The sequence below is a fragment of the Anoplophora glabripennis genome, unplaced genomic scaffold (genome assembly GCF_000390285.2).
Source record: "Anoplophora glabripennis isolate ALB-LARVAE unplaced genomic scaffold, Agla_2.0 scaffold1420, whole genome shotgun sequence".
NCBI classification, from domain to species: domain Eukaryota; kingdom Metazoa; phylum Arthropoda; class Insecta; order Coleoptera; family Cerambycidae; genus Anoplophora; species Anoplophora glabripennis.
Window position 1 is genome coordinate 1 of NW_019417494.1, and position 12960 is coordinate 12960.

Here is a 12960-nt window from a genome sequence, read left to right on the forward strand (position 1 = left end):
AATCATTGAGGCCAATTTCTAGCCATAGAATAATGGCGCGCGGTCATAAACGCCCCAACCGTGGAATGCTAAAAAAATTCTATGGCAAAAAATGTATATGAATGAAAAAATTACAAAAATAGTGTAGAAGTAAATCCAAAGATAAAAAAGTGGAAACACGAGGGGAGGAAGAAAATAGAAGTCGATAATGACGTGAAGTACTTCATACGTAGAAAAATTCATAGATTTTTCTTTAGAAATAAAATACAAACGATAAAGAAAATGCAAGCTGAAAACATTCCTTAATTTTCTGATAAAGTTCTTAGAAGAATAATCCGTGACATGAATTTTCGATATGTGAAACGGAATTGGAATAGTATGCTCGTTGAAAAAGACGAAACAATTGTAAAATGGCGAAGAGAATACTTAGAAAAAATAAGAGAACTTCGTGCATCTAGCATATGATCTAGCATCTAGTAATAATTAAGAGATACCTCTAATTACATGGATAGTTTACAAAAAGCGCGCATCTGTCAGTGTTTGAATTATTAAAAGTAAATCAATAACAGCTGTTTTCTCTAGTATGTATTTCAGTTCTGTACCTATTTTAATCTCGATTAAATGCGTAGTAATAAGAAAGGCTACAATAATAAAATAAAGTTAATTTTATATTAAATAAGTATTATGATTACAAACAATATAATAATAGAAAAAATGCTGCTACCATTATTATTAAGATTAGTGCTTTTCTAAACGCCTGGTAAATTAATGGAAACCTATAAATATAGCATCAGTTAGCTTTTTAATGAATTTAGGTAAGTATAAAAATGTGTATATTTATTCCGTAAAAAATAGATAATTATCCATCTCATAATGTCTTTTTGCATAATGGTTATATAACTTTGCAATTAAACATAATAGGTACCTACTTTTCTAATTAATTATTTGGTACAAAAAATATGTACACTTAATAAGTTGGTATGCACCTACATAGATATAATTTAGGTATACCTTTGAACGATGAAGTTGTTTCTGATAATTCAATTTTGAGGTAGGTACCTAATTTAAACAATTTTTATCACTCACTCTTAAGTAAGCTTACGAAGCTAATGTTTATAACAATTCTCTTACTAAGCTACTTGAACAAAAGTTTATAATGATTTTCTTTCAACAAGATGTGATTTATTTATTGAATTAATTATTTTAGGAATTCAAAATGAGTACCCCTTTAAGCAGAGGGTGTTCCTACAGTCCAACTGAATCTTTTGAGTATACCGCATTGCAATTTGCAGTAACAAGGGGATCTGTAGAACAAGTTAAGTAAGTACATATATACATATCTCTCTGTTAACTAATAATAACCATGTCGTTGTAGTATTAAGAGTCACCTAAATATACAGGGTGTATCTTAAGTGATGACTTTAATTTCAAGGGGTTATTCCTTGTCATATTTTAAGCAAAAAAGTGCATATGAACATCGGTCCGCAAGTGCACTTTTTTGCTTAAAATATGACAAGGAATCACCCCTTGAAATTAAAATCATCACTTAAGATACACCCTGTATACCTAAGTAGAGATTTATATTTTTTCCATTATCTTCACATTTCTTCATATATTAGGTGATTTAGAGTTCAAGAGTAACTGTAAAATAATCTATAAAAATATTTTAGATATTTAATAGAAAGTGGTACAGAGCTGGATGTAGGCCCAGACCCTGCTTTGCATCTAGCTCTTCGTAAGCGGCATAGTGCTATAGCACAGATACTAATTCAAGCTGGATCTGACTTTGAAATGAAGGATTCAGTGAGTTTACTATATATATTTTTTATACATATTGATTATTCTATTTTTATAGCATGGAGATTATCCAATTCATATAGCTTGTGCTCTGGGCCTTTTTGAAATTGTGCGTACATTATGCTCTTTAGGCTGCAGTGTAGAAGTGGCTACAGCTAAAGGCCTCTCTCCATTGCATTTAGCAGCAAAAAATGGTCACATATCTGTTGTTAGGTAAGCCTGATTTAATTTTCAATTAACTAAACAATTAAAAAAAAAAAATAATTTCCTGAGTACCTACTGAATTATTTACTGCACTTAATTTGTAAAGTGTAAAATTTTACCTTTATTTATTTTTATAGAGGTTGTCCCAGGTTTAAAAGTGACAAACTTTAATGGAAATTCAGTGCGACATATAAAATATGATGGCAACCTTGTTAATAGTCTGTGGCGGGGATTGTTGCCAAATTTCAAAGAAAATACATATTTTTACATGTTGATATTTCATCACATACAGGGTGAGTCATATAAATCGATGTAAAACATTTTACTGAGACATTATCTCCAGAGCAAAATAATTGGTCAAATAATCCTTTGTTCCAAAATGCCCCCTTAAAAAAATACAGAGTGAGGAAGTTCATAAATAAAAGAGTATTTTCTTAATATTTCTAGAACGGCTTAACAACCCTGGTAGCAAAATCTTGCAAAAGACACTTATACAAGACTGCTGAAATCAGCATCAGGTTTACCGCAAGATCCATTGTGCAATTGCCTTGATCAAAGTTTTCAATGGATTTGATTCAGGGCACTTAAGCCCAAAGAGGTAAATTTAAGCAAGTGACTATGTTGCAGACTTACATTAGAATTAAGTAAGATATATTGTACTTGACTTATACTAATTCACCCTTTTGGACTCAAGTACTTATTTGGTTAAGTCTGATGCAAGTATTGTAAAAGTATCTTGCAGAAGAAACGATATAAATTTCACCAATAGAAACAAAACAATCTGACACAATTTGGCTATTTCAAGTAAACTACCAGGGAAATTGTTATGAAATTTGGTGTACCTATTAAATGTTATTGTTAATTGTCTGCTCTCCTATGAGGAACCAGTAGAATACTAAAAGTCAGTGACACATAATCACCACTATGGGGAACTTAAAAAAAATATATTGCTCCGCTGACTAATATTGGAAATAATCCATTTTTTTAGATTTAGGTTTCATTTTACTTTGTATAAAAAACCTCATCTTTACATATTTTCAATAAAATGCTTAAAAATAATATGGATGTATAAAAACTTTTAATAGCTGTCTACTAAAATGATGTATTGAAACAATATAGGCTCATAATCGTTTATATTAGAATTAAACAACTGTTCCAGTAAATCTCATTTGCATCAACTAATTCATTCCTGTAAGTGTTCTCTACTGTTAATTACTATGTGGTAAATTCATTACCTTAAAAATTTGAATAAAAAGAAATGTAGTGGATTTAAGGCAGGACTTGGAGGCCATCTCACAGGATCAAATTGCCCAATTCTTCTACTACCAAAATGATTATCTAACCATTCTGTAATGAATCTGCCATTGTGATGAAGATGATCCGTCATGTTGGAAGACCATCTATTGTCTAATATTTAACGAGATGTTTTCTAGTACATCATGCAGAAGATGGTGTTCAAGAAAGTCCCTGCAAGTATTCATGTTCGTGTGATTATCGAGTTCTTGCAATTCCAGTAAAGAACCTTTGCAGATTCTTCCAAATATATTGATAGAAAATCGTTTCTGAAATCTTCTGCTTGCTTTAACATGTGGGTTATCTAATTAATAATGATGGAAAATTTGTAATACCATCTCTGGTAAAAATTGCTTCAACGATCCATAAAATAGGCAAAATAAAATTAATTAATTAATTAATTAATTAATAACTGACAAAAAAGTATATTTGCTCAGTATACCCAGGATGAAGAGCTTGAACACCTGTTTAGTAGTAAGGCTGCAAAGCTAGGCTTCCTGCATAAACTTTGTGAAAATTTTAATTGCATAGAAATTCGACACTTAGGATTATCTAAAATTGCATTAATTACGGATTACAACTACATCATTTTGTCTCTGCGGAGCTCCAGCTCCTTGAGATTTTGATATACCAAGCTCACTGTAGAAGGTGGAAGCAAATACCTGATGATTTGGGGTTCTTGTATTAGGGAATCTGCAGTGGTATTCTCTTAAAGCATTTGCCTGACAAAAGCTATACACATAAACGATCTCAGCTACTTCTCTTGTTGTAAAATTATCCATTTAAAAAAAAATGCATATGCGCGTAGATGAATTTTCAACAATTGTTTACTACATTTTAAAATGAATTGTTAATGACAGCAGGTGCTTTTGTCGCATATCAAAGCTTGGCTATATTATTTTAAGACACCATTTTGGTAGAGAAGTATTATTTGAGTAATTGTTTTTGTAAATCCATATTAATTTTTACTCAAGCATGAGTTTTAGTATTTTGCTGGTTCTTCACAGCAGGAGAGTTGAAATTGACAATGACATTTACTACACCAAATGTCAAAACAATATGATACATAATTTTGGAAATATTAAGAAAAATTTTTTTTTTGAACTTCAACACGCTGTATCTTTGTACAAAGGTTTATTTGACTAATTATTTTATTTTGACGAGAAGTTTCGGTTAAATTTTTTACACCTACTTGACTCGCCTCTATATCTTGTAACATTATGACATCCTCCTAGGACAACTAAAAAAGTAATGTTTTCAGCCAGTTTTCATGCAGAGTTTAATCTTGAACAAAATAGATAAAAAGAAAAACAAACATATTAATGTAAACATATATTGTCGTTGCGCCTTCAAGCACCTATTTTATCAGTATACATAAGGTATATGTATGCAAATTAACAGATGTTCATTAAAAAACCTTCTTCTGCAATATTTTTTAATCAGATGAGGCAATGAAATAATGTAAGCACTTTTATTATATTCATGGTCTATTTTAAAAGTTAACACACTGACTTTTAATTGATAAAAAGAGTCAGGTAAGAAAGCTACTAACGTTTTTAGAGAAAATTGAATGTGTCTATAAAGTTTAGTTTAGTTACCTTAATATGAAGCAGCAAGTTAAAAAACTGTTTCTTGGCCTTTTTTATTTAAGGATTATAACAATTATTTTTAATTTTAACGCAGACAGTCACTTTTCTGTAGAAAATAAGAAGATGGCTGTTTTTAACCAGATAATGCGGTTTGATATCGTTTATAGAATTCTGCACTTAACGCGTTTTGCTGAAAATATGCACATGTCGCATTTTGATGGCGCAATGACGATATACATATCTATATACAGGATGCCCTGCATAAGAACCGACACAGAGTAGGTGCATGTAGGTGTGCCCAAAATATTTTAATTACTCAATATACTTTACTTCGATTAATTATGTTTTTATTGAAAAAAAAAACAAGATTTATTAGTGCAAGGGCAATTTATAACCCTTAATTTTTTCGAAATTTGAGGCGTCACTTTGAAGGCGTACAGCTCCACCTGGATGCAATTTTGTATATAGACAGGTAAGTTGTACATCCATATCAGTTCTTATGCAGGACACCCTGTATATCGCCAAAAGTAGGTGCACATCAAAACTAAGTACCTATTAATAACAATGTTACATGACATTGTCTAAAATTCGGGTTTTAACACAACTTACTTCTACACTAAAGTGCTTCATTATTAACTGCTAGATGGCATTAAATTTGACAAAATTGAAACTAAACGTTTCTGATTTAAATGATATTTGGTATAGTAGTAGTAGTTTTATATTAAAAGTAAATTATTTCAAATTTTTTTCTTGTAATTTGTTTTATATTTTTAATGATTTTTGCATAAATAATTATTTTATTTCTTATCACCAGTGCATTTTTGATTGACTAAATTAACTACCACAAAAATTTTATTTATTTGATATTAAAAATTAATATTTTTTAGAATAGAGAAACTTTTAATCAAATATTCATTAATGGAAATGATCACGAATCTGTACGATATTTATTGATAGAATTCTAAGAAGACCCCTGCATGACTTTCTTTACTGTATTCAACACCCAAGGTAGAAAGACAGTGGTGGAAAATTTTTAGGCCCGCCCATGCCACGGTAAATTGTTACTGTGGGTCTGATAACAGAACTTTATTGGCTTATTCCTTTCTTGGAATTCTCTCAACAAATATCCTACAGACTATAATTCAGTTTAAAAGTAAATAGTAATTATACTCATCCCAGATTTCTCTCATTCTGTAAATTGTGATATCCAATTTGAATTTGTGATTATTTTTATTTCAAGTGTATTAAAGATTATTGGCAGAATAAAGAAAATCAGAAATTAATGGATTAATTTTTTTTAACCAAACCACATAAGCAAAATGGTGATCTTTTCATATTTGTTATCAAATATAAATGAAATTCATGATGATATATCAAGTACATACTATAAAGTAAAATAATGTTGCAAAAAATTTGACTCATATTTTTTTTTATTTTTGTAAGGTATCAGTTGGCAATTAAAAATGTTTAGAAGTGAAACGAATTTGTCAGACAACTGATATGCTAGAGCTAGACTATACTTTAATCGCTGCGTATATTAATAGGAAGCTCAACTAAAATCTTATACCACTGTCCTCTTCTTCTTTTATTTACTAATAAAGAGACAGAAAGATAAGAAATTTTCTATTTTCTTGTCTATATCTAGCACCTCACAAGTCGATAGCAGCGGAATACGATTCCAATACAATTTTTTAAAATCAAATAGAAATTTATGTAAGGAGTTATTAGCAAAATTGCTTGTACAGTTCATATTAACTTTCATTGTAGAATAGTATTTGGTAACGAAACACAACACATTTTTATGATGCACCCCAAAGCAATTTAGGGTTATAAACTCATTGGGCTATAAACTTTAATGCCATCTAACTTCTAAACAAATCAACTTAATATAGATCCACCTGTTCTGTGTGGGTCCTTAAATGGAACACTCTGTATAAAGTACACACTTTAGCTGTTCATTAATTTTGTCTTTACATGTTATTAAACATGTTCCAGGTGTCTTTGTGCAGCAGGTTGCAATATTGATGTACGTAACTATGACAATATTAGGGCAGACATAACTGCGCTGAAATATGGTCACAATGATATAGCAGAGCTTTTAGATCGTCTGCGTGCTACTGGTCAGAGGGACGTGTTTGCCAGACAATTGGTTCCTACGTCTAGGCCAGCTTTAAGAATATCGCTCCGGCTTTTAGGTCATTGTGGAGTTGGTAAAACAGCAGTTATTAAATCATTAGGAGCTGGGTTGTTTAGCTCGCTTTTTAGGAGATCCAGCTCCTTGCAAAGTAACAAATGTAAGTGTTTAATACAAAACGTAAATGTAGATATTATTAGGTATAACAATTACCATTTATGATGAAATTTCTGGCACATATAAGGGCATGCCTGCTTATATTTAATTGGTGATAGAAAATTGTTATTGGATAGGTAGTAAAAGTAATCTAAATTCATTTAAGCCCTGAAGGTAGGATGCGCAGTGGCAAAATAGTGGAAGGGGAACAATAGGTTACCTGCATTTCCATCTCGTCATAACGTACTTTACTTGGTTTTAATTTTGGTGGTGACGGTTTGGTTCAGACGTTACTTGTGGCCGCCCCTCGGTAGACTACCAACTCTAAACGGAATCTTAATTCGCAATTTCGAATTCTAATTTACTATATTTATTGACGTCACTGACGTCCCTGTTTGGACGCCTAATTTTATGACGACCCTTGACTACAAGTTTATAGGCAGCAGTGGTTGGCAGCTGGCGGTGGTGAGTGACGTCACAGGAACGTACTCCGGATTAAAATCTTTTTGTTCGGTTTGTCTCGGGCGCCAGTTTCCCTATCTTTTACGTGGGGGAAACTTCACGTGAACCCTACCCTCGGTTTAGAGTAAGTACTCGGGATATAGCTAGCTGCAGTGAAGAAAGTTTAAATCCAGGGGTCTGTTATATTTCTCTTACTTTTAATCAAAGTAATTCTCTGAGTATAGTGTTATTTCCTTTTAAAATAAACAGACTTATCAGTGTAGGTCACAAAAAGATACTGCGACTTTTTACTGATCGGAATTTATCAATCTTATCGGTGTTAAGAATGAAGACAACTGGAAATATATTTACTAGATTTATCTTAAAAATAATAAAATAGATTCTAATTACAATTATGATAACTAACTAAAATCAGAAATATACAAATAATTTATAAGCGGTGTAATCAAAACAAAATGGGTTAGAGCAATTATTATTTATGACGGATTTAAAATGCCTATGCGGTTTTTCGGTGCTGTAAATAAATACAAAATTAGCACGTAGTTAAATATCAGGACACAAAAATCGGTACGGTAGAAAAACGCAGTATTAGGCGCTTGGTTTACTTAATAAACAATCTAATACTTTAAGAAACAGTACGTCAAAATAATATTCGGTGCTAGAAAGGGAAGAACAAATAAGGTTACTAAATTACAGTAANTTATATTTAATTGGTGATAGAAAATTGTTATTGGATAGGTAGTAAAAGTAATCTAAATTCATTTAAGCCCTGAAGGTAGGATGCGCAGTGGCAAAGTAGTGGAAGGGGATAAGTTACCTGCATTTCCATCTCGTTGTAACGTACTTTACTTGGTTTTGATTTTGGTGGTGACGGTTTGGTTCAGACGTTACTTGTGGCCGCCCCTCGGTAGACTACCCACTCTAAATGCAATTTTGAATTCTAATTTAGTATATTTATTGACGTCACTGACGTCCCTGTTTGGACGCCTAATTTTATGACGACCCTTGACTACTAGTTTATAGGCAGCAGTGGTTGGCAGCCGGCAGTGGTGAGTGACGTCACAGGAACATACTCCGGGTTAAAATCTTTTTGTTCGGTTTGTCTCGGGCGCCAGTTTCCCTATCTCTTACGTGGGGGAAACTCCACATGAACCCTACCCTCGGTTTAGAGTAAGTACTTGGGATAGCTAACTGCAGTGAAGAAAGTTTAAATCCAGGGGTCTGTTATATTTCTCTTACTTTTAATCAAAGTAATTCTCTGAGTGTAGTGTTATTTCCTTTTAAAATAAACGGACTTATCAGTGTAGGTCACAAAAAGATACTGCAACTTTTTACTGATAGGAATTTATCAATCTTATCGGTGTTAAGAATGAAGACAACTGGAAATATATTTACTAGATTTATTTTAAAAATAATAAAATAGATTCTAATTACAATTATGATAACTAACTAAAATCAGAAATATACAAATAATTTACTAGCGGTGTAATCAAAACAAAATGGGTTAGAGCAATTATTATTTACGACGGATTTAAAATGCCTATGCGGTTTTTCGGTGCTGTAAATAAATACAAAATTAGCACGTAGTCAAATATCAGGACACAAAAATTGGTACGGTAGAAAAACGCAGTATTAGGCGCTTGGTTTACTTAATAAACAATCTAATACTTTAAGAAACGGTACGTCAAAATAATATTCGGTTTTAGAAAGGGANAGTAATAAATAATCAATAAAATACGTCGTTTCCAAATGGCTCTGAAACAGAGAAAAATAATTACGGGTTACCCTAATTCTACCAATAAATATTGGCGGCGGTTTCTAGCAAAGCGACGGAAATTAAGCGGAGGTGCAACCAGTCAAGGAGAAAAAGCTAAGCAAAGCAGTTTACAACGGGCATAAATAAGCAAACGGTAGTCAGGAAAATGAATTTGTTGGTTAACAGGAGGCAAACTCTGGGCGACGTGTGCGTTCAAATGTGGGGCAGGCGACAGATTTCTCCCAGAAGCGGTGGGGTGCCCAGCCAAACTTCGAGGGTCTATCCGTCGTTGCACAGCCGACACACAACATCTTCTACTAGCGGTGGGGTACCTAGCCAAACCAGCAGTTTCGGTAATTGTGCCTTACAGCGTTTATCAAGCTTGGGCGGTGGCATACCCAGCCAAACCTTCGCCGACAACGCTGCTGCTGTACACGTCGACACCTTCACGTCCTCTACTGGCGGTGGGGTACCCAGCCAAACCAGCAGTTTCAGTAAAGGGGCTCACAACGTTTGTTGAACGAGGGCGGTGGGATACCCAGCCAAACTGTCGCCGATAACGCTGCTGCCGTACGGACCTGCACTCAACGTCTTCCACTGGCGGTTGGATACCTAGCCAAACCAGTAGTTCGGTTGATGTAACGGACAACATTCGTCGAACGAGGGCGGTGGGATACCCAGCCAAACCTTCGCCGACAACCCTGTGGTCGTACTGTCTTGCCAAAGTTCAAAACGGCCAGACTTATACCATAACAGGACAAGCGAATATAGGAAAATACAATTTGCCTACTTATTCCGGATGGTTACTCCCAGTGGCTAACTCCTTGGGTCGGATGGCGGTCTCTGGTCAGTTTCAGGTCCTCGGGGTGGTCCTCAGGCTGGTACTGGAGTTCTTCGAGTTCTGGCAGCGAACTGAGGATTTTTGTCCAGGAAAGCTGGTTTTATTGCCTCAATCCCCCGTTAACTAAGTAGGAGTCTTGGTGGGATTATGCTCGCGGCCCTCGACAGAGTGGGGCAAACGGACGGTTCAGCTCGACTCGCGGATAATAATTGCTCTTGCCCAATTACGCTAATTAATAAATAAATGGCCCACGGCCTTGCATAAAACGGAAAATTTATACTGGTTCATTACATCGTTTTATCAAGTCTGCTTTCCTTTTCATTTGGACATTACAAGGCTGAAATGAAATTTGTTTAGTTTTACTGTCCTAACAACTAAACTGATACTAGATCACATCTTGCAATGTGCTTGAATTTATGTTGGGCATTATTTGCAGTAGATTAATAATATTTAAAGTGGTGCCAAGTATAAATTGGTATACCAAGTAATTTCATTATAAATATATGCTTTAATATTTTCATCTTATTTACCTTATTCTACAGAATTATTAAAGGTGACAGAAAGGTTATAAAAGTTATTTATAAAACTATAATCTTCACCTGTCAAAATTACTTTATTTGAAACCTCACTTATTGACCAAAATAGAATTCAGAATAGCTGAGATTAGCTGAGTAAATAAAACATGGCTAATATAAATTCAACAAATTCTCTGTAACCACATGAATCTGTCAGTATTGGTAACTGCTGTAATAAAAACTACTTAGTGAATGGCACATAAAATATTTTCTATCATGCGCGCTCGCTATGGGACATATAGTATAGGGGGTTAGGTGCACGGAAAGTGCTAGATAGTACAACAGCCTGGGGCGTTGCGCTATGAAAATAACATCACGCTGTTGTACTATCTAGCACTTTCCGTGCACCTAACCCCCTACACTATAGGTCCCATAGCGAGCGCCCGTGATAGAAAATAGTATGTGCAACTCGTTCAGAAAAGTTGCCATAGCGCCACGTGGGCGTTTTCTCTCGCTTCGCTCGTGTGTCAACTGCGTCCGCGTGGCGCTATTGGCAGCTTTTCCCCACTCGTTACACAATGTACTATAAAAAGCATATTCCAATAATAAAAATAATTTTTGTTTTATTAGAAAATAACTATGCATTTACATTTTTCCCATGCCTTCTCATTTTATGCTAATTAATTTGTATTATTATTATTTTTTTAATATTAACTTAATATTACTAATAATTCAGTAAACATATTTTAGCGAGGCCTTCTTCTCCTATAAATACACAAATTGAAATGGATGTTACCTCTAGACAAAATTCTTTAAGTTTTGAATCTACCGGAAATTATCAGTCAACTAATGGAATTCATGTACAAAATGTAAGTCAAGCTGTATTATTAATTAAATAAAACGATAGTAACAACTCTTTTTAATATTAAAATACAGTGTTACAAAAAGATAGGTCAAGCAGTTAACCATTTTGGACAAAAATAATAGGATTTTCATTACAACCATTTTCCATTTAAATGCTTCATTTTCATGATATTGGGTGTCAAAGTCAACAAGATTTTTATTAATAACTGTTTTTTAAGGTAGATATTGGATTGAAGTTTTGTATATAATATTTTCCCTAGTAACTTTTTATATAATCGTGGTTAAAAAAAATTAAAGTACGAATGCAAGAACGGGGGTTGAGTACGTTTTTTGTTACTGTCACGTGTACTTTTATTTTACATTAAAATCATTACGCTAATTCAAATTCAAAATATTTTATTTGAAATTTTTAAATTTGATTAGTAATTTGGGAAATTTTTTTAAATTAATCTTAATTAACCTTAAGAATGAGAAAGAACTTTTTTATTTATGCTATGTTTAGTCTTTAAAACAACTGGTGTATTTTGAAATATCAACTTTGATGAAATAAACTAATTCTAGAGAAATTAGACCTAAAATTAATTGTTTTGTGCAAAAAATAATAAAAAGAAAGTAGAATTAGGTTTGCAAAGTTAATTTTCTACTTAAATAATAAATATAAATTGAGGTAGAAACCCAAGGACATGTTTTTGAAGCTTAATCCCCCTTTCTTCAAAAAGTAGCTCGGTTTTGACAATCGGTGAACAATTTTCAAGTTGTCGGTTTAGACTTTTTGACAGTTCCAGTGACATATTGCTCTTTTCTTCAGTAAAATCTCTGAAATTGAAGACCGTCTTCTCTGATCCTTTGCTATGTGCTCTGGTCTATGCTGCTCTGCTACACGATTTATAGTCACTGGAGTTCTAATCCTTGATTTTTATGTACGAGTAATTATTAATTTGAAAGTAATTCTAAGGCTTCATTTCAGTTCAATTGTTTCTTTGAATTATCTCAAATTTAGAAATGACATATATAAATCAAGGATCAGAATGTCACAGACGTTGACTTCAAGTTGTTACCGTGATGCCATGGACCAAAAGCAAATAAACGGCTAAAGAACTTAGTCTCTAGTTTCTTCTAAAGAAAATGATGTCTCTTGAAAAATTAAGTCTAAACCGTAGACATGGCAACCAGCCTGGAAAATGTTCAACTATTAAAAGAAAGAGGTAAACCTAAATGAAAAAGCACATAAAAAAGTGCCATTATTTTTGCCCTCACCTACATTTTGTAACACCCCATATAAAATGAGATTGTTTATATTTTCATGTTTATGAAAACCTAGCTGATTTATTATTTTTTAATTTGGGATTAACACGTAATGAGTTTAGTTA

The 12960-nt window shown here is 33.1% G+C and overlaps 1 protein-coding gene across 1 annotated transcript in view; it reads left to right on the forward strand.

Moving 5' to 3' along the window:
- The first annotated feature begins 346 nt into the window (after positions 1–346).
- LOC108915389 (death-associated protein kinase 1-like) overlaps positions 347–12960 on the forward strand; it is a 34092-nt gene continuing 21478 nt past the window's right edge. The window contains exons 1-6 of the mRNA XM_018721409.2: positions 347–794; positions 1187–1299; positions 1650–1782; positions 1835–1989; positions 6858–7156; positions 11477–11595. Of these exons, the coding sequence (XP_018576925.1) occupies positions 1196–1299; positions 1650–1782; positions 1835–1989; positions 6858–7156; positions 11477–11595 (810 nt within the window). The 5' untranslated portion in view covers positions 347–794; positions 1187–1195. The remainder of the gene's footprint in view (positions 795–1186; positions 1300–1649; positions 1783–1834; positions 1990–6857; positions 7157–11476; positions 11596–12960) is intronic.